The sequence below is a fragment of the Podarcis bocagei genome, assembly GCF_964188305.1.
Source record: "Podarcis bocagei genome assembly, chromosome: 1".
In the NCBI taxonomy this organism is placed as follows: Eukaryota; Metazoa; Chordata; class Lepidosauria; order Squamata; family Lacertidae; genus Podarcis; species Podarcis bocagei.
The window spans coordinates 88,719,459-88,741,744 of NC_138125.1; the positions used below are offsets into that span (position 1 = coordinate 88,719,459).

Genomic DNA, 22,286 nt, shown 5'->3' on the forward strand with positions numbered 1-22,286 from the left:
CTTGTGCTGGTGGACGCTAATTAGGAGTTGACCTTGGCGTTGGGGTTTGGGATCAATTTCCACATGGGGAAGGAAGGAACCACAGCATGTAGGTAGGTACCTGTAGGATAAGTGTATAGCTTGCTCTTGCCCTGGAAGAAGCTTTCCTGCCTTGGGGGAAATGGCAAAAAGCTGGTTATCCTGGATCCGCATCTGATGCAGCTCGCTGGGGTCAAACTCTGTGCTTTCTGCCCAGTATTCCATTTCAATCCTCTGGTCAGAAGGAAACAGAAAGGCCCTGGGAAGCAGGCAGAACAAAGCAAAAGGCATCACTTAATAATGGAAACCAAAAAGAATCAAGATATGAAAACCAAGAGAGCAGCCTGCCTTATGGTCACATTGACAAAGCTCCCCAACCCTGAGCTGGGCAATATGCATAAAATTTAAATAAATAAATAAACTGCTGCACCAGGAAAAGCTGGTGATGGGCCCCCTAGTCTAACTTCTTGCTTGGGAAAGTAATTGAGAGCTAGAGTATCCTCAGCACTTGTCTGTCAAGCCTTCTAGGTATTACAGGGGGTTGGACTAGATGTCCCTTGGGGGTCCCTTCCAACTCTGCAGTTCTATGATGCTATGAATATCTCTAGCAATAGGGAGCCCATCTGCACCCTAGGCCATTGGTTCCATTGCTGAACTGCTCTTATTGTTAAGATGCTTCTCCTAACAGACACAATCAGTCCCTGTCTTTACTGTTCATGGAATCAGAGTTTGAAGGGACCCCAAGGGTCATCTACTCCAACCCCCTGCAATGCAGGAATCTCTAAAGCCATAAACATTTAGTTGTGCCATACAGGGGGCGGGCCAAGGAGCCCTTTGGGACATAAAGACCTGCAACCTGGCCACTAGCAGTCCTTCCAACAGAGGTTTTGTGTATCTGCATGTTAAAGAAGCCATGTCTGCACTGTGAGTCCTATGTAAGTTCCTGCTAGAGTGGGTGGCTGTTCTAGATACCTGCCATCAGAATTCTACATGGCTGTCCTAACTATTCCCTCCTTTGTTAGGGCCAGGAAGTGTGAATTACTCACCAGCTCACGGGTATCCCCCCGTTGTTTTGTAGCATCAGCATAACTACTGAGGGCACACTTCTGACAGGAGCTGCACCGAAGTTGAAATCCAGCATGACAGGAGTGTAAACCGGAGGGATTAGCCGTGTGCTTCAAATGAAAGAAATCGGATGTGAGAAAAATCCATGAGGAGGTGTTCCATGGTGGGGCTGGAAATACCAAATCTGGCTCACACTCACACCATATTTCCTAGCACTTGTTTGCCAGAATAGAAAAGGGAAGGAAGCTGCTGTTTCAGACTGTGAGGAAATCAGGAGTACTGTATCCCTGTGTTTAAAAGAGAAGAGCTAGGGGTTCAGGATCTGGCAGAAGATGAACTATTCTTACCTATGCTTGGTAGGCACTCTGAAGGTGAGCTCCTGTGGTGTTGGATCTAGCTCCAGATACTGGTTCAGAGCCTCCAAAGAGAAAAGCCGCCAGAGAAACAGCTTACTGATGCCACTGGCACTTCCTGTTCCACAGGCATCCGTGATGCAGATGGATGGATAGACACCTGTTGCTGTCACCTGGCAAAGCGGCTGCTTTTCCCCAAGAGGATTCGCGGCTTGCATGGGGAGACAAAACAGACTTGCAGACTAGGCATCATAAAAGTAAAACTTTTATTATTATTTTAAATGTCTCCCTTTCCCCACATTTGCGGACGGCAAATCTCCCTCAAGGCTGTGCTACTTCTTGCAGACTCTCTGCGTTTTTCTACCGCATGGATAATAACAAAATGCTGTTCCTAGAAAGGGGGCCACAGCTCAGTGCTAGAGGATACGTTATGAGAGCAGATGCTCTTAGGGTCAATCCCCAGTATCTCCAAATAGGAAAGACCCCTATCTGAAACCTAGAAGCTACAGCATCAGATGGACTAGTGGTATGATTTCTTTCCCCAGATAATGCTGAATTGAACTTTGTTTTGCAAGTGTCACCAGCACCTCCTGGCTATCATTACTGACAATGAAGTCAAGGGAGGGCAGATGTCAAGCTTGTGGGATCTACTTTTTGGGGAAGGGGTGACAAACCCCTGAGGCTCCTGCACCATAATTTCTCCACTCCCTGTTACAGTTTGGGAGCCTACAAACCAGTTTGCATTTTGGGTGAACAACAGAAGGACTATTCCCTTCTCTGTTCAGTCTATTACTGCACAAGGAAGTCTTGGGCATTACTGTCAGTGAAGTGGATTTATATGAGCTTTCCACAAATGACTAAAGATGGTTGGGGTCCACACTTTCTTCGATTGTGAGAGAAGGCCCTCAGGTTTAACAAAGGAGACCCTGAACTCCAATGCCAGATATTCATTTGAGGGCAGAATAGGGGAAGATAGAAGCAAATACGATAAAAAGGGAGCTCTTTTTCTGCCTCACAATCCCACAACTTAGGCTAAACCTTCTATTACCACGTCACTCATTCCTCAGCTGCACAGGTTTTCTATAGGTTTGGTGTGTAGTCAAACAGATGGAGCCTTTTCATCTGGTGTGGAACCTCTCCCTGCTGAGCCCACCCCATTAATAATATCTTTGGTGTGAGGCTGCTTTCATACTTTCCATTTCTCACCTTTGGGAGTGGAAATGGCATAATAGATTGTCCAGATGTAGTGCAATTGGCGGGTCGGCCTAATAATCCCGCGTACAAAGATCTTTCCCCGAGCAGGAATTGTCCCTTTGTAGTGGTCAAGTTCTATTGCTGTGAGGAGGAAAGACAAAAAACAAAATTGTGAGTATGGATGGAGAGAGACTTTAGGCAGCTGCAAAGCACAAGAAATCTGTCTTTCCATTAAATACCTAAGGAGTCACTGGCAACTTCTTCAGGGTCACACGGTCCAGTGATCAACTGCTCCACACTAAGGACGTATTTTAAGCAGCAGGCTCCGTTGTTAAAGAAGGCAAATTCACATGACTGTGTGCTGCCAACCAGGATGTTGCCGACAGCTACCTGCTCTTTTTGTCCCTGCAGAGCAAGCACAACACAGGAAGTTTATTAAGAGACACTGACAATGGGTATTCCATGCAAATAAATTCTGAAATTTAATACACTGAGGGAAAAGAATAGCATCAGAGGGGTAGGCCAAGGGTCTCATTAGGATCGCTATTCAATCCGTCACTGCCAGCAGCAGTGGGCGAGTTTTCCCTGGTGGAACCCACCAGAACACAGTTCCGGGAACTTTTTTTGTCAAATCTGCTCACCTTCTCTGGTGGGTGCAGCTATCTCCCCAAGCAAAACCATCTTCTCCGAGCCTCTTGCATGGCCTGGGGGCAAATCCACACGCCAGAGCAAGCACAAAGCAAGGGCTAGGGCACTGCTGCTGAGCATGGCCAAAGGGTGGAGCGAGTGCATTCCAGAGGAGCCGCTCGGTGCTCTGCTGTTCTGGATATACCTCACAGTGTTGCTTGGCGAGGGGAGGAAACACAAGCAGTCTTCCATTTTCCCACCAGAGAGCGCGGCAGCAAGCTGCAGAAGAGCAGCCATGAAGAGCAGTGGGGCAATGTCACTCATGGAAGGGGCGAGCGTGTGGCAGGAAATAATAATAATAATAATAATAATAATAATAATAATAATAATAATATCTTTATTGTCATTGCCCCCTTTGGGGACAACAAAATTACTTGACTGCTCCATAAAAACACTAATTAAACAATACAGTATAATACAGCAAGGGAGATTAGATGACTTTCAAAGTCCGGGCTTCCCATTCAGGGCCGAGATCGCTCTGGAGAAGCTGTTCTTAAGACGGCTCGTTCTTGTCTTCATCGTCCTGTATCTCCGTCCCGACGGCAAGAGCTCGAAGAGACAGTGACCAGGATGCGATGGATCTTTTACTATGTCCAGTGCCTTCCTATGGCACCTTGTGGCATAAATCTGCTCTAAGGTGGAGAGTGGGCAGCCAACAATGCTCTCTGCTGCCTTAAATGCTGCTCTGCCAGCAAAGGTCAACCATGGGCTGGGTGACGGCAAAAACAGTGGGCACTCTTAGGAATAAGAACCTCCATCCTGCTTTGCAAAGCCATTCCCAAAACCTGTTGGCCTGCTCGTTGGTGCCAAGTGACGATGCCAGCATTGGAAAAGAGCAGTGTGCCTCTGAGCAAGTGCAGAGTGTTAACCCTCTGACCCCCCCCCTTGCAACTGAGCAGTACTTTTATTCTAGAAAAAAATGCACTGGCCAGCAGGTAGAGGCTTCATAGCACTACCAACTGGAAGGGATATGTCCAGGCTTCCATAAATGCCAGGTGTCATCTGGGTATGCTTAAACTATCAGCTCTGTGATTGGACTTCCACCCTCTTCCAACATGGTCTTGATTACTTCTCCTGCCCCGTATGCTGTCACTTACTGTTAAAGTGCCCTGTGATCCTTCGCCGATAACCCGCAGGATATAGCGGGCAGTCTTTGGGGTATTGTCTTCCAGAATTTCTTGCTCTCTCCACACTACCACCCAACTCCGCAGAAGGTATTTGATCTGCTCACTGGGAGTGAAGGTCCATGTCTGAGCCTGAAATTGCATACAAGAGAGAAGGCTGAGCGGGGATTCACAGCACTCTGCCTTCCTTGGATGGAGCATCTGGGTGAGCCAGTTGCTAGGGATACAGGAGAACCACAGGGAGAACTCAACTTCCTCTCCTCCCCACTTCTACACCCAGAAGCATGCAGGGGTGAGCCCATATATCTAACAAAACATTTGTCTTTGGCACTGGTTTCACATTCATTGGTATCTTTGGCTTGGGCTCAAGGAGGACTGTGCTATATTTCAATGTAATTGCTTCAGATTGCTTAGTGACCAAGGTCTACTCACCAAAGCTTCATTGGGCAATATAGTTCCTTCAGCAGGCTGCACAGATAAAAGGTTTTTGTCTGACTGCTGGATTTTCCACCTGAAGAGCATGGGTAACCGGGTGCAGTTCTTGATAGTGAAGGTGCGTGAGGAGGAGCTGCCCACATATGTGGGTTTGAAGTACAGGCAGCCATCACCTTCTAATAGCAAGACCAGGGGCTCAGCGCTGCTCTGAAGGTGGAGCTCCTGAGGAAGCAAACATCAGCAAGAATCTTCAGCCAATGTTGAAAGCCACAGCACTTTCACAGGAAAGGTGAGCTAGGTTCTAGGCTGGCATGGACAGGCCAGGGAAAACTGAGACAATACACAGAAGGAGGCACAAGGGCAAGGCTGCCAAAATAATTTTTTCCATTTGTGAAGTTCTAGAAGTGCCATTAAGCAACAGTTTTCAAGTGCAAGGTAAACCATTATACTGAACCAGGAACTGCATGAAGGTGTGTGCATGGGATGGTGTATAAACATCGTCTATAGCATCTAGATTGAGCAAGAATAGCCCGGCAGATGTGAGATGCAGCCCTCCAAATCTCCTCTTCACCCAGGAGAGAAACAAAGCAAGCTGCCACTGTGGTTTAATTCTCTATCTTCATGTAGGTCTCCAGCCGGACAATTTTTTGGCAGGCTAGAAACTTTTGGAAGCTTATTTAAAGAAGGCTGATATAAACCAAAACGTGTGCATGTGCTGGAAGGCCTTTCCTCGTGAACCAATTTTCCCAATCATTAAAGGTGACGTAAGAAGCACAGGAACATAGGAAGCTGCCTTATACCGAGTCCAACCATTGGTTCATCTAGTTCAGGACCATTCGCACAGACTGGTAGCAGCTCTCCAGGACTTTAGACAAAGAATCCTTCCCAGGAAGATATCAGGGATTGAACTTGCATGCAAAACATGTGCTCTACCTCTGAGCAACAGTCCCTCCTCAATTCATGACAGTTGTTATTCATATATTACAGAGGATCTAGGAGCCTCCTCTAACGGAGCACTTCTTTTATGTTTTCATAATAGTTAAACCAGTTATCTTGTACATTGGCTGTGATCACCATATAGAATGCAGTCCCTTAAATGTCACCAGAGCTACCAGTGAAGTGATGGCTGGCCACCTACCTCCAACCCATCAGTAGGTTATTTTGCCTTTTGAAGTGTTCTTTGCTAGGAGAGGCTCAGCTTCCCCAAATAGCTGAGATCTAAGTAGTCAAACAAAATATTTAATCTAGTCACTGGAATACCACTGCATCACCTTTTTATGTCCATGATAGTTAAGAGAATGCACTGAAGACATTTGCAAGGTGTTTGGGCAGAAGGAGAAGGAAGTAAACAACTCCCACCTACCCACCCGAGGACTTTTGTACCAAAATCAGCTGAGCACATGGACCTACAATAGCAAGGAGCTAAATAACAAGAAACAGCTTTCCTTTCCTCATGGTTTATCTAGTTTATGCTGCACTGCATCAGAAAACAGTTTTATTTGATGGATTCTATACATTATTGGGGAGTTTTAAATCTTGCCTGACCTAAACTGATCATTTTGATTTTAAGTATTACAAGTTGTCTTCGGACCTATTTTGCAGCTGATAAACAGAATGAAAAACAAAAATAATGCGTACTTCAACCTCATTCAGCCCATGTGGAAGATGACCAAAAACCATACTACTTTTAAAAAATAGGGTAGATGTGGTTTCCAGGGCATCAAAGAATTCTTTGTATTTATTACCCGCCCTTCACTCTAAGGTCCCAAGGAGGATCACAATAATTTAAAATACAACATTAAAAACCATTTAAAACAAATTATAGTCACACGAATAGTATGGCTCCTCAAAAGAATTACCTCAAGTATTGACGTGTCAAACTAAAGAAAAGAGATTAAAAAATGGTACTGCTGTGGACTGAGAGGGTAGCCATTTTTTAAAAAAGCTAAACAAATGTTCTCACATTGAACTATTACACCAGGGGTGTGCTTAGCCTCCAAATCATTAGAATATTAAGATAAAGAAATTAGGGGTCACAGAATTGTAGAATTGAAAGGGGCTACCAGAATCCTATTGCAGTCCAATGCAGGAATCTTTTGCCAAGTGTGAGGCTTGAATCCACAACCCTGAGTTTAAGAGCCTCATGCTTTACCAACTGAGCTATTCCAGGGTGTTACAGACAGGGTGAAGGGGTATGTCCCTCTTCACCATATAATGATAAAATGGGGCAGAGAATGAAAGGAAGAGTCTACCTCTTCCTGCCCCTACCTGGGTGAAGGAGGGCCAGAAATTAAACTGCATGGACAAGATGTGCTGCTGTATAGATGTTTCCACTGGGCAAGTTGAGAGGAGAATGATCTGGTGAGCTCCAGGTGCAATATACCCACAGTTGGGCTTCACTAGGATGGAAGGACACTTCTCCCGGCTTAGGCTGAAGCTTATGGCAGTGCTACCCACGTTGGAGAGCAGCATGCTGCGATACGTGGTGATGTTTGGGCTCACCGGAGGGAAGACCTAGAAGACAGGAAGAGGTTTTGGTTGGAGGAATAACTCATCTGCATTATTCTCTTCTTAGCATCTCTGCCTTGAATAGCCAGTTGGGAAAGGCTGCACTTCTTCAAAAGACAAAGAAAACAACGAGGGCCACAAAAAATGCATAAAATCCGACGCACTTTCCAAGATCACGTCCATGAGTTTAACGTTCCTACCCCTTTTATTGACTGGTGTAGAAGAACAAAATTAAAATCCCATGCATGCACAGCTACCCAATGATTACAATCCTGGAGTCTTTTGCAAGCTACACCTGTGTAAAAATTAACCTCATTTTGGAAGGGAGGGGGTGATTCAGAGGTGACGTACAGATGCACATGCAAAGGGAAGTGTGCACACATGATTCTATTGTGGAGTTACCTCAGCTTCCTGCCATACTCTCACAGGACACAAACTTGGGGTTTCTGTCTTGCTTTCCAAGCACCTTGCCTATTTATCTGATCAAACATTTGTTCAGCACTGTTTTTAAGGGGGGGGGGGAGTTTTAAAATAGTTTTATGCTTTAAAGCCTGCTCTGGGTGTGTGGGGGCGGGGGAGAAGATTTAATGATTGACATAAAGGCTGGCCGATCAGCAATGTGCACAGCCTTTTCAAGTGCAAATTGGAAGTATGGGTTTCCCCTGAGCTTAAATGGACCAAAGCACAAGTGTGCGTCCACAGCAAGCTCACCACTCAAATGTTGTAAGTCTGTACACACCCAAATAGAATTAAAGGAGGTATGGTTTAGTTCAAAAACCCAGGCGTGAACAAGTGCCTCCTGTTGTAAAGAATAGGAAAAATGGCCTCCTTTGTTATTGTTCCCATTTTACAGATGGGCAAACTTTGACTCCAGAAATAAAGGGAGGGCCTGCAAATATGCTTTTACCATACTTTAAAACTGGCAGGTATTTCCCCTTGGAGGTGGACCCCTTGTTGACCTCTGCTGTCACTGACTGGGTTGAGGCACCAGCCGAGACATGCTAACCCAGAAACTCTACTAAGGAGAAAATAATAATTTCCCCCAAAATAGAAGAAGAAAGGGAAGAGATCAAGAAAGCCACTCCAATTTCTACTTTATCAGGAAAGTACGCAATGCAAGGCTCTGGCTAGGTCTGTAAGTACACCAAAGCAGAAAGAATGCTGGAGTGACTGAATGAGCCCTCAATCCGGTATGCCTAGATCAGCAAGTGCTCATCTCTGTGGCCACTGGGTGTCCTCATCATGACTTTCCAGAATTTGTTCCTTTCTGGAAAACGGAAAGAATAGAAACCAACATCTCATTATTGCAGGGAAACAAAAGTAAGATTGTAAAACACATTGCAGACACACAAAACTAACAATGAATCCTTTCTACTTTGCAGGCAGTAGATGAGAAACACCCCACCCCAGAAGGCGAAGACTATCCCTCTCACCTTGTGACAGTCCAAGTTGTACTTTGGGATAAAGTGCTGCCGCCCAGGTTGAAAAGTGTGTCCGCGCAAGGAGATGGCTAAGTCCCAGGATGGGCACATGGTGATGGGCTCCTCAATGTTGTTGAAGTTCCGCAACACCTGCCAGCAACAAACAAAATATTATTAATTTTAAGATTTGTTAGTCGCTTTAACCTGCCAAAGACAAGCCAAAGTGACTTACAACCAAACTAGAGTATGCTGGGATCTCTCTGATGAGCAGCACAATACAGCAGGGCTTCATCTGTGTTCTACCTTAATGCCCTGCCATGGGGTTCCAAGCCAGAATTTTGTATCAGAAAGAGAACAAAACTGCCCTTCAGCAGGAATCCCATCACTAATCATCATTTCTGTTTTTAAATCTGTTCCCTCTTGTCTTCTCAGCGGATGTGGCAATTTAACATTTTGCTAGAGAGCGCTTTTGCCAAAAGGTTCTGTACTAGCCAGTCAACCAGCCCACATTGTGATGACTGAACCATCTTTTTTTTTCTTGCTGTCCTCATGACCAGGGGAAATTCTGAACCCAGGACAATGGGACCATACATTTAAGCAAATGCACTTTAAGCACATGGCTTCGCCCCAAAAATCCTGGAAACAGTAATTTGTTGGGGGTGCTGGGTATTCTAGCTCTGTGAGGACGGAACGACAGTTTCTTAGGAGGAAGTCATAGGCTTTAAAAGTGCATTGATTGTGCTTTAAATATATGGTGGGGATCTGCCGAGGCCCGAATTTCTGTGCCATAAATGTCAATGCTTTGGACACCAAATTTCTACTCACCTTATAGAAGGCAAAACCCTCCAGTTCAGCTGCATACATGGAATTGAGCAAAGAAGGCTTGAAGGTGACATGGAAAGCCATAGTCTTCAGAGGTGGGATGTCGCAAATTTCTGGGAGCACTTGAAAAGGACTATGTGGCTTGTTTGTCCATATAACCGTGATTTTTCCCTTTGTGTGATTGGTCACGCAGAAAGGGAGTGGTTGTACCTCTTGGAGCTTTGCACAACAGCCAAAATCATACTCCTTGATGCTAAGGCTAACGTGGGGAGGAAACACCGTGAGGTCACTGCTTACACCGTCATGGAAATATTCAACCATGGGCTCAAGGGCAGGGTACTCTTCAGGAGGTTTATCCTCCAGCATCTAAAAAGGGGGGAAAGGAGAGGTGTATGCCTAAACCAAAGACTAACATCTTACTGAAGACAACATTCAGCCCCCAGGCCTGAGTTTCCCATCTCTGCTATACTCAACAGAGTGCACTCTGGTACTTGAATAAGCACTCAAAGTCTAGCAACTGTGATCACATGCATACTCAGCATGGGCAGCAAGACATCATTGATTCTGCGGAATCTACCTCCAGGGGTGCAAAACTGAGTACTGTACCTCCGGTGGGAGTGTGAGAGCTCCGGTTTCATCCACCAACAGTTTGCCCTCCTTCAACATAGTGCCCAGGATGTCCGGTGGGAAAAAGGTCAGTCCTCTGGCCATGTGTGTCTTGTACCTGGTAATGTCGCTCAATCTCAGAATGTTTGGGCTCATTGTTTCCGAGTGGCAGGTCCCAATCAAATCTATGAATAATGGATCCTGAAACAGCAGAGACACAATGACTGAACAGTCCACTTCATCTGCATTCTTTTCAGGAATATAATTTTGCAACTTTCACCCATTAATATGTTGTCCCAGGGACCCTTTAAACATTATCCCTCCCTGTCCCTCCAGGGGCACTTTTCCATAAGCAGCTCCCCCACCAACTATGGGAGCCTTTAAATGCCAGATGTGAAAGGGCCAATCATGTGGGATCTGATCACAGAATAAGCTTCTCCTTTGGTTTCTGGGCATTGATTCCATGAGAAAGATCGACCATGTGGGTGGTCATTTAAACATTTACTCCAACTGTACAAGAACTGCTCACAGAAAAATAGCTCCGGTGTGGTTAGGGTGACATTTAAAGGGATCCTCAGTCAAATTTTCCAGTTATCGTCTCCTGCTTTTGAGAGCTGGACTTTGTTAAAATGAGAAAGATTACACACTGGCAGAGGCAGTGTACTATATGCATTTGCTTTAGTATTAGCTTCCCAACCTTTCTACAAGGAATTGCAGTGAACAAACCAGTAAATGAGGCTGGGAGATAATGACTTGTCTGTGTCCATCCAACTGGCTCAGAAGCTAAGCTGGGGTGTGAATCTGTGTTTCCCATGTCCACACTCAGCACTCCAGCAGCTATTCTGTGCTGGTTGTACGTATCCACAAAGCTTTCCTTTAGGGGGTAGGATGCTCTGTTCCTGTGCATCCAACCTCCATAGCAAACACAACCAAGTTGCTTCCCCTATCACAGCTGATAGACCACTGCAAAATCAGCAGTGTTGTGCATTCTGGGCAGTTGCCTTCTGTTCTGAGAGCAGGGCATCCCAAGGGAAAGCTACAGAATGCTTCTAAGCTTGCTTCATGCATTCTTGCTTTTATGCTACCACTTTGAACTGGAAATGCAGGAAATTGCCTTGGGAAGATGCTCTATCCTTCCCTGCATTCCAAAATCAGCCTGAAAGCCACATTACAGGGGTATGGAGGTTAGGGCTTGAATAAAATGCTGTGCTTCTAGGTATGTTTAAGAAAAGCTATCAAAGATGTGGAAAATAAGGCATTGGCCTGAGCATTTCCATTTAAGGATATTTGCCTGATAAAGCACAATAACCAGGCAAAAGAGAGGGTCCTGTTCTCTCCATGAAATGGCATTCAACCACCCCTGCTTGACTGGGGCACATAACCAACAGGCCTGTTTCAATGGAAGATGTATCCTAGCCCTCTTACCTGATGATGAACAAGGCAAACCACTCGTCGGTAGAAAATTATTGGGTAGGTGGGTTGGAAGGTGACCTTCAGTGTGATAGTGGACATCCCATCCAAGACCCCAACAGGACGGTCAAAGGAAAAGACACTTTGCTTGCAGTCAATGTTAAACTGATAGTAGGCTGGAACATCAGAGTTATTGGTCATCTCTAAGGGCTGAACTAAGTACTCTCCAAGGTTAATGCAGCTAAAGTAGACAACGGGGTGCTGAAAGGAAACCTCAGGACCTGGAATGACAAACAAGGCCAATTTTCACACCATTGCTGCTATTGAGAAAGGAGGCTGCTTTTAGTTTTTGTATACCAATAGTTCCCAATTCCCTGCCCTCCAGGGTTGGTTGTTATTATTGTTGCTATAAAAGCGGTTGATCCTCATCACCTATCTTCATTCAGCAGTGCTCCCAAATATAGAGACAGTCTAACTCACACAGCGGCAAGAAGACATGCACAGAGCCCCACTCCCTCCACCCAGATGGGGTCAGCCTCTTTCTGCTAGGAGGGCAGGGTTCCTTTTGCTAAAATCTCAAGAACAAACAGGAATAGGGGTCCAACCCAAACAACCTCTGGTTGCAACTTAACTATAATATACAACAACTCACAACTCTTCAAATGCAAATGCTATTGCAAAGTAGCACCAGCACAGCTTTGAAATCTTTGGACAAAATGTTTTGTACATGCTCAATATCCAGCAAGGTACCATAACCCAAATCTGCTGGAATCAGGAGCAAAACACTGGTATATGTGCTTTGATGAAGCACGGAGATGCAAAAGGGCTCTCACTGCCTTGTACCTTTGCATGAACCTGTCACCTTCAGCACAGAATGGGTGATGCTCCCAGCAGGCAGAACAGTGAAGTAGTCCACACTCTTTACACCCACGGTGTGTGGGCTGAACCTCACAGGGATGACTGACTTCCCACGAGCTGGAGCAATGTTTTGGTTGGTGTCACAAGAAAAAACACGATCACGAAGCACTACTTCCTTTGCTCTCTCAATCCTGAATGGGGCACTGACCTGCCGAGAGACAGAAAGTGTTATCCTTCCACTCACTGAGGAGAGAAAAGCCTACAGCTTAGGCCAATCCTCTAAACTGGCAGTTTTTAATCTGATGGAAACTTTGCTACATTCCCACACAAAACACTCATAATCCCCTTTGAGTAATTGGTGATGCATCTGGAAACCAGCAGTCTTAGCTTCTGAGACACTGTATTGCATGAATATAGGAGTTAAAAAGAAGAAGCCACCGCCTTTTTGGCCCTGTGCCTATAATGCCAGGGAAACTTCAGACAGAGACCAAAGACTTCAGCAGAATGGAAACTCACTAGCATCTGCCTGCCCTCTCTTTCAGGAGAGATCCATTCTACAACCAAGTGTCTCCATTAAATCCTATGTCCAGGCTCCTGCCATTCTTGACAGCTGAACTCTCTGCAGAGACTATAAATTCCCCTCAAAATTCCCAAGCAAAGGTTGCCACCTACTGTGTACATCTAGAGAAAACTTCCACATTGTGCAGATGCTTTCAGAGTGTTGCTGGAAGTGTGGTATTCAAAGAATAATAACTTAAAATAATTTATTATGGCAAATGTAAAGTATACAGTCAATGTTTACAGTTGCTGTTTACAATTAAGTCGACACAATTTCGAGAATGGCAAAAAGTCTTGTCACAATTCATATGGCAGGGGAAAAGACGCAGGATAAAATTTCAACTATTGACTGATAAGAAAGAGGAGGATTCTTGGTGCCAAATTTAAAGCTTTATTATGAAGCATCTTGCTTATGTTGGATAAAAGATTGGATATTATTGGAAAACACGGACCTGCTGGATCTAGAAGGGTATAATAATAGATATGGATGGCACTCCTATTTATGGTATAACAAGGTGAAAATACATAGAGGATTTGTAAATCATATAATTAGGGGTGCTTTATATGTTCGGGCAAATAGCAGGATTTACGTTAAATAAGAGCAAAACCAAAGTGTTGGGGGGAAATTTAAATAATGAGGAGAAAAAAATCCTTCAGGAAAAGACAGGCCTTGTTTTTGTGAAGAAAGTGAAATATTTGGGTATGAATTTATCGGTAAAAATTTTGAATTTATACAAAGATAATTATGAAAAATTATGGAATGAAATTAAGAGAGATCTTGAGGTTTGGTCAAATCTAAAATTGTCATTAATGGGCCAAATGTCGGTGGTTAAGATGAATGTATTGCCAAAGATGTTGTTTTTATTCCAAGCTTTACCAATCATTGATAATCTAAGATGTTTTAAAGACTGGCAGAAAACACTGTCTAAATTCATCTGGCAGGGGAAAAAACCCAGAATTAAATATAAAATATTAACAGATACAAAAGAGAGAAGGGGATTCTCCCTGCCAGATTTGAAGATATATTTTGAAGCTGCAGCTTTCTGCTGGATCAAGGAATGGATTCAACTAGACAATGTTGATGTGTTAGATTTGGAAGGATTTGACAATGTATTTGGTTGGCATGCATATTTATGGTATGATAAAATATCGGCTCATAAAGGTTTTAAAAATCATGTAATTAGAAAATCTTTATATAATGTTTGGATAAGATATAAAGATCTCTTAGAAAGGAAAACACCCAGGTGGCTTTCACCAATGAAAGCAAAGGCACAGAAAAAGCTGAATATGGAGAGTAAATGGTTGAAATATGATGATTTATTGTTGGAAGATAATGAAGGATTTAAATTGAGACCATTTGATCAAATTAAAGATAGACTGGATGGATGGTTACAATATTATCAGATTAATGAATTGTACAAGCTTGATAAGAAAATTGGTTTTGCGATAGAAAAATCCAAATTGGAAACGGAATTGTTAGACACCAATGTTAAAAATCTCTCTAAAATGTATAATTTATTGTTGGAATGGCATACAAAGGATGAACAAGTTAAATCTGTGATGATTGACTGGGCAAGAGATGTTGGACACAATATAATGTTGGAAGATTGGAAAAGGCTGTGGAAGAAAGGGGTTAAGTTTACTGCATGTACTGTATTAAAAGAAAATATTACGAAAATGATGTATAGATGGTACTTAACCCCGATGAAATTAGCAAAGATCTATCATACAAATGATAATCTATGTTGGAAATGCAAAGAAAAAGAAGGTACTTTTTATCATATGTGGTGGACATGCCCTAAGGTATAATACTTCTGGGAAAAGATTTATAATGAGTTGAATTTTTTTTTGAAAAATACATTTATTAAGAAACCAGAAGCCTTTCTTCTTGGAATAATAGGACTGGAAATGCCCCCCAAAAGATGTTAGATTGTTTTCATATGCCGCTACAGCAGCAAGACTTTTATTAGCCAAAAACTGGAAATCGCAAGAAATTCCAACAATAGAAGATTGGCAGATGAAGATGTTGGATTTTTTAGAGCTGGCTGACCTGACTGGAAGAATCCGCAACCAGAAAGAAGAGGAGACACAAGAGGATAGGAAGAAATTTAAAGAATATTTAGCTAAATATTGCAATATAAGATAATTAGATAATACTTGGAAGTAACAAATAGGTTTAGGGGTAGAATAAGAATATGCGGCAGTAAATATTAATGATTTGAATAATAATAAAGGAGAAGAGCTTAGTTAATGAAAGGCGTTAATATTAGAAATATGAAATTGGAGAACTGTTATACAAGTGATATAATGAAATTTAGATAGAGGGGATTCGAGGAAGTCAGTTACCAATGTTAAGAGATTTAGGTATTTGAAGTAATAAATTTCTTTTGTGTTTAGTTTATTGTCTTTGTTGTGAGTTTTGTCATGTTTTTTTATTTTTTCTGTGTGGAAAATCTGGAAAATCAATTTTAAAAAAATTGGGGGGGGGGATAAAAATATAGGCATGTTGTAGGCACTGACAAAGCAGAATATGGACATGTCCTCTTGGGCACACATCTAGGTCATGAGAATATATCTGTTTGAAAACTCAAGGATCATCTTATCGTACCACAGACACATTGAAGACATCCACATATTTTTCTACAGTGCTGCCAGCAGCAACAGCACCAAAGCAGAGCACATCCCGGAAGTTTCTAAGCTTGGCATCTTCACACGAGTCTCCTGGCACATTCACCAGCAGGTGGGGATATTTAGCTGCAGAAAATAAAGATTACTTTTAAAAGCCAAAGGTGGAGGCCTTCCTACACTGAAAACATATTGGTTTGGGCATTTGCATCACTGTGTCAAATATCTAAACTGAAGCAAAATCATCCAGTGACCAGTAATCTGCCTTTTGAACAGTTCTCAGGCCATGAACTTTATATTCAGGACAGAAACCCTCTAAATTATGGATCTTCAAGAACAAAACACATGGAAATGAGACACATCAAACTTCCTATAAACATGAAATGAAGCAGCATTTATCCTTGTGCCTTTGGAAGAGCATGGAGATTAAAATGGCTGCTCCATGGGGCCTTTTGGAGCCTGGAATATCTATACTATATTTCATAACAATTGTACTCTTCCTTGAATGGATAGCTTAGGTATCTAAAAATGTAGCAGATACTATGATGATTTCTAGCAGGCATTAGGTATAATTTTAGGCAGCTGCACATAAAATAAGAATATGCGGCAAAATCAGATAAATTGCAAGTGGGGAAAGTGAGTGAGAGAACAGGTGAAAAATGAGGTTCAAATTAGAGATGTTCTCAGCAAAGAGGAACATCTGAGAGCTAAGACCCTTTGCAAAACAGCAGATGGGACCCTCTATTACAGGACTCCTTTAAGCTCATGGGGTTTCAGTGTTGCAGGTGAACCCATAGGCAAGAACACAGATACCCATAAAACCTAATGTTATGGCCTTCATTGTGTGCCCTTTTGCTTTAGAGCTGAAAAGTCCTCACCAACAGCTTTCAGCTGGATGGCCTTTTGCTCCGGAGTATCTCCAAAACTGCATATTGCTGATATGTTGTGCACTTGAGCCATCTCAGGTTGAAATATCACTTTAATTGTGCACTCTTCACCTGGATCCAACATGCCACGAGAAGGAAGAATGCAGAAAGAAGGTGGCACCTCCCAACTAAAGCATGTCAGTAGTTCTCTAGAAGAAACACACACTGTAAACCGGGGATGGGGAACCCCAAATGTGGCCCTCATGGCCTCTCTGCCTGGCCCTCAGGACTTTCCCCAGGCAATACGACCTCCAGAGCTGCACCTCTCACGGGCCCCACATTGCACCCTCCTTGAATGTTTTTGCCTGACTCGAGTACATTCATGAACTACAACAGTGATTCTTGCCTGCCTAGGTGGAGGATAGAGAAGGACATTTGGGGGTGAAGAAACTAGCCTGCTGTACAAAGATAAAATTTCTATTTAGTGCTCTGCCTACTTTCGCTATAGGCTCTGCCCACCACCAGCATGTGGCCCTCAGGAGGTAATGTGGCCCTCAGGCTGAACAAGCTTCCCCACCCCTGCTGTAAACCAAAGGCTTTAGAGCAAAATAGCTTTTCTTGACATCTCATTTGACAGTGTCTTTCCACAATATCCCAAACAGATGTCCTTTGGAAAACTTAGGGTCACTCTGTGTCTTAGCAGTATTATATGGAAAGACATGATAGCAATCTCCAATGGCAATCATAGCAGGAATGGGTCAGCTGTATGGATCCCATCCTAATCCAGTGAGTAAACAGCTTTCAAGGCTACAGACAACCGCACTTACCCATCATTGTACATGGTAAAGGAGGCCTCTGTAGAGTCATAGACAGCACATGAAGGAAGCTGGATACTCTCTTGGAAAAGCAAATCAAGGTGCGGTAGCTTGGCTACCAGAGCAACAGAAAACTCTCCTTCTGTCTTTTCAAAAAGAATGCTGTCTTCATACTCTTTCTGCATACGAAGTGGAGAGAGAAGATGCTCATCTGGCTGAACTCCACGCCAAGTGCAAAGAACAGGCAGGCAACTTCTACATACACAGAGCAGGAATTACACATTCATGCATTCCAAGAGATAATAAAAGGATTGACAGCATGAGCAGCTGTGCTATGCTGTGATTAGGTCCATTTAGTTCAATTATTTCTGTCCCACATTTCACTTATTTTTTTCTGAACAGCTTACGTGACAATATGTGATGCAAAAAGCATATGCATACAGCAGCATTAAAAACCAGCAGAAAAAATAAAACCAATACAAACAGCAGACTCTGTCATAAAATACCACGCAGATTTAAAATATATTCAAATACCATCTACAAATGGTAGACAGAGGGCCAATCAGACTTCCCAGAGAAGGGAATCTACAGCTGTGGTGTAACCTCTACAAAAAGAAGTCCTGTTCCTTGTACCCTCCAATCAGATCTTAGCTAATGATGGGCCCTAGAGCCAATATTAAGACTCAGGCAGGATTACATAAGATGCAGACTACCTTTACGATAATCTGCTCCTGGGCCAAATTGAGCCGGAAAACAAAAAAAATCCCCCATAGGCAGTGGCAGAGGAACCCTCTCCGGCGCCCAGGGTGGGACCCCAAGGGGCAGGGCAGGATGCTCAGTGGCACATGTGCAACGTCCGTACAGACTGCACATGCACAGCAGCCCATGCAGAGACCCGTATGGATGGCCCGCGCAAGCTGCAGCCCGTATGGACACCGTGCACGAGCTGCGCCCATACTGACTCCTCTGCCACTTTACAGCTGGGGGGAGGCAGCGGGCCATCTTGTCACACACACCCCATATGGCACCCAGGATGGCTCCCCCCACACATACTTTGTACGCCCCTGCCCATAGCTCATTAACTGCAATATTTTGCCACTTTGCTGAAAAGAATATTGTGAAGTTGGTGCAAATGAAAGGTGAACATAACAGTTTTGTAAATGTCAAGGGCATATGATATTGCACTATTACCAACAGATCAGTATTTTTACTGTGTTCAAATTCTGCCCTGCTTCCCCCAGATTTGAATGCCTTTCTGTTACTGGAGCGGGAATGGCAAATCAAATCAGAATTCATACATTTGTGACACCAAACAATTAACAAGTTTGGGCTGAAACAGGAGGTAAACAGGGCGGTATATTGTCTCAATCTTCACATAGGCTTGTAAGTTCAATTGTCATCAACTTTCCTTGCCGGCCATGTTAGAAGAGGACACAGAGAGAACGCTGCTCTGATAGATGGGTGCTTTTGGAAGAGAGGTATGATATCCCTGAACTGCTTTACCTTTTCCAAAGGGCAGAAGATGATGGGCAAAGTTATGGACATCCCAGGACTCAGAATAATTGGCTGTGGGAAAACAGTATTGAAGAAACGAGTTGTAGGAGGCCTGGAAACAAATCAGAACAAAGTGACCATGGAAAGTGGAGATGGAGGTGATACAAAACAGAACAAAAAGCATGACTATGAATATTTAAGAACATTTTGTATGCTCTTTTGTATGAAACATTGTGAAAAAGTCAAAACAAATTTTGCACTGTCAGATTTAAAGATACTTAATATGCAGGGGAAAATACTTCAAAGAGAATAGTAATAAAAATGTTAAAATTCATCACCAAATAAAGACTTGCCTATTTGCCCTGGAATTTTTAGTGTTGCATTGTAATAACTGTAGTAGGCAGCCAGTGCTGTGGTTTCAGCAGTTTTTATTATTAAGGTAGTTTTATTATTTATGGTTGTTTTTATGGAATTTAATGGAATCTATCTTATATCCCAGTCTCAGCTGGGGAGGGCAGGATACAAATAAAAGTTTATTATTATTAATTATTATTATTATTATTATTATTATTATTATTATTATTATTATTATTATTATTATTATTTCCGGCCCTGGGAGCCACTGAAATGAAGGGTGGGTTATAAGCATTTTAAATACATACATACATAAATACTAAAATTATGGTAAAAACCAGAATTGTTGAAAAAGTACACAATACACCCATCAAATAATGTGAAAAACCTAACAAACCATGCAATCTGTGAGAAGTTGCCAGTAGATAAAATATATTATGGTGGCAACCCTATGCATATTTACTTGGGTGAAGTCCCACTGAAATCACTGGGACCTACTTCTAAATAATCATGTCTAGAATCAGGATGCAGTTGAGTAGGGTTTGCAGTGACCATCCAACATGTACACATTTGCGCAATGTGAAATATCAGCAAAGTTTTACTCAACAGAATAGGGTTGAGTGGCGAGTAGTAAATGACTACTACTGCAGTAGAAAGGAAATGCAAGGCAGAGAAATGGCAGCTCCTTTCGCCTTCTACATGGCTTACACACCTGAACTTCAACTTCTGGGGTTTCAAACACACATTTCTCAAAATGAGATGTTTTGTGAATTCTTTTCCTAGACACCATCCTTGCCAGGTGAGACTATCAGGTACTTCAATACCCCAGAAAATATTCTTGGTTTTTCTTGCAGTGAAGAATGAAGGCTTCTTCCGCACAGACACCACCAGCTTCTAAAGAAACAAAGAAAAACAAGTTGCCATGCTGCTCATTACTTCATCAGAAAGTATCCACTTGAGCCCAAAAATTTAACAGGAGAAACTATGCCAGATGAGCGCCGCAAACCCAGAGTCGTCCGCAACTGGACTCAACGGTCAGGGGTCCCTTTACCTTACACTGGAACAGATAAGAAAACATTGTTTTGAAAATCCTACCCAGCTGCATAGAAAGTTGAGGTAATTTTAATCTGTTTTAGTATTTTAACTTTTGTATGCTTAAGAGTAAGGTTGTGAATGTTTCTTGGTTTGTTTTATCTTTTTTGTAAACTGCTTTGATGTGTTTTACAGAGTATAAATTTTATTAAATAAATGAATAAAATGTCAGTTCAGTGGAAATTACTCACAATTTAAAACTATATAGCACAAAGATTACTCACCTGCTTGGTACCACCACCACCGAGTCTCTGAAGGGGGTCTGAGTTGGCTGTGTATCTGTTCATATGAGTCAGCATCTTTGCACCTGAGAGAGCCAAAGAACATCTCAGTTGTTCAGAAAATCGTAGAACAGCAAAGCTGCTGGTGACAGGAGAAGGCTGTTCTCTAGGGTGAGAATCTGGCAATAATGGAATTATGGGACCGATTACTCTGTTCCACATAAATTGAAAACAAAACATTTAAAATAAGTAATCTCATGTTTCTGTTTGCATGGCTGTTGCCAGGTACTTTAAAAACTCATTCATATGCAAATTGGTGCCCTAAGTATTTTTTGTGTGTGTGCAAATTACGTCACTGAGCAAATAAAGATGCTGGCTGAGCTGGGGTCTCCCTGGCACTGTGCTTTGAAACATGCCCAGCATAACGCTTTTTGTTTTTTCCATGGGTACTCAGTGGTATGCAGTACCGGTACCTCTTTTTTGTTGTTAAAAAGTGTGGTACTTACTGTCAGTGGCGTAGCGTGGGGGGTGCCAGGGGTGCCGGCCGCACCGGGCGCAACATTTGGGGGGGCGCGTTTGGCCGGCCCTCCTCGAGGAAGCAGGAACCCCACTGTCCTCGGACCTCCTCCGAAGCCTGGCGGTGGGGCGGAGAGACCTTCTCCCCGCACCAGCCTTCGGAAGGCTGCTCCGAAGCCTGGCGGTGGGGCGGAGAGACCTTCTCCCCGCACCAGCCTTCGGAAGGATGGCTGTCCTGAAGACTTGTGATGGGAGCAGTGGCATAGGGTGGGGGGTGCAGGGGGGCCTGCTGCACCTGGCGCAACATCTGGGGGGCGCGGAAGAGACTCGAGTGCTAAAATCCACGGGTTGGGGGCGCAAATTACTTGCCTTGCCCTGGGTGCTGAGAACCCACGCTACGCCACTGCTTACTGTAACAGCTTCATGGTAAGTAACGGCAGGGCTCTCTTTCTAGAAAAACAGGTGCCCAAGAGCATGTGATTTTTCACATTTTTTTAAAAAAAGGGAGTGAAGGACAGGAGATCTGGAGCGCACCGTCGGTGCCACTAAGTGGAAGGAATATCCTGCTTTCGGTGAGCCCTGCTAAGAGGGCGGCGGGAGTGTGGAGTGTGGAGGTCGAGCGTCCTGGAGCGGGTCCCGGGTCCTACCTAATCTTCTTCACCTTCCCACAGCTCAGGAGAGGGGAAATCCTAGAACAGGCGAAGAAGGCGCCAGAGGAAGATCAAAGCAGGCGAAGAACGCGAAACCGGCGTTGCTACAGCAACGAGACGCGGAAATGGCCTCGCCGAGTAAGTAAGTACGGCCGCCGTGGAGGGACATTCCTATTACAAAAGGGCGTTTGAGGGCCGTCCCGGGAAAACGAGACCAAGGTGTGCGCGTCGTGAATGAGGCAAGCTGGGTAGCAGCAGGTCCAGGAGGTTTAGTTAAAAAATAAGAAGGAAGGAAGGAGATCAGACTCCACCCGCTCCGCTCCCCGTACCTCATAACGAAGCTAGCCTGTAGAGAGAGCCCTCGAGCAAGAAGTGGCATTTCTCCTCCCCCCCAAAAAGTGGCTTCTTGTCCAAACCGCCGCCAACTTCAAGAGGGTTCTGTTCCGTGTAACCCCAGCATTTATTAATTTTTGCCAGCTGCGGCTCATTGAACTAGATGCAGCTGTTCCTTAGCCTGATCCCGCTCAGGTGCTTGAAGAAGCGGGTGGGTGTGTCGCGGGCGGAGCGGGGAGATCTAATGATCTTCTAAAATGC

General features: G+C 43.7%; 1 protein-coding gene across 2 annotated transcripts in view; it reads right to left on the reverse strand.

Moving 5' to 3' along the window:
* CFAP65 (cilia and flagella associated protein 65) overlaps positions 1-22,040 on the reverse strand; it is a 43,030-nt gene extending 20,990 nt beyond the window's left edge. Inside the window, exons 1-20 of one of the 2 annotated variants that reach the window (XM_081201413.1) lie at positions 22,022-22,040; positions 20,530-20,612; positions 19,926-20,107; positions 18,869-18,971; positions 17,378-17,544; positions 16,563-16,759; positions 15,668-15,813; positions 12,487-12,709; positions 11,659-11,924; positions 10,234-10,434; positions 9,631-9,993; positions 8,818-8,955; positions 7,145-7,390; positions 4,874-5,098; positions 4,415-4,573; positions 2,870-3,035; positions 2,643-2,771; positions 1,431-1,647; positions 1,065-1,193; positions 101-277 (exon numbers count right to left, since the gene is read on the reverse strand). In XM_081201413.1, the coding sequence (XP_081057539.1) occupies positions 101-277; positions 1,065-1,193; positions 1,431-1,647; positions 2,643-2,771; positions 2,870-3,035; positions 4,415-4,573; positions 4,874-5,098; positions 7,145-7,390; positions 8,818-8,955; positions 9,631-9,993; positions 10,234-10,434; positions 11,659-11,924; positions 12,487-12,709; positions 15,668-15,813; positions 16,563-16,759; positions 17,378-17,544; positions 18,869-18,971; positions 19,926-20,107; positions 20,530-20,604 (3,509 nt within the window). In that variant the 5' untranslated portion in view covers positions 20,605-20,612; positions 22,022-22,040. Of the gene's footprint in view, positions 1-100; positions 278-1,064; positions 1,194-1,430; positions 1,648-2,642; positions 2,772-2,869; positions 3,036-4,414; positions 4,574-4,873; positions 5,099-7,144; positions 7,391-8,817; positions 8,956-9,630; positions 9,994-10,233; positions 10,435-11,658; positions 11,925-12,486; positions 12,710-15,667; positions 15,814-16,562; positions 16,760-17,377; positions 17,545-18,868; positions 18,972-19,925; positions 20,108-20,529; positions 20,706-22,021 lie in introns of those variants that run through there. The other variant, XM_081201412.1, reaches the window with a different exon arrangement.
* Positions 22,041-22,286: the final 246 nt, after the last annotated feature.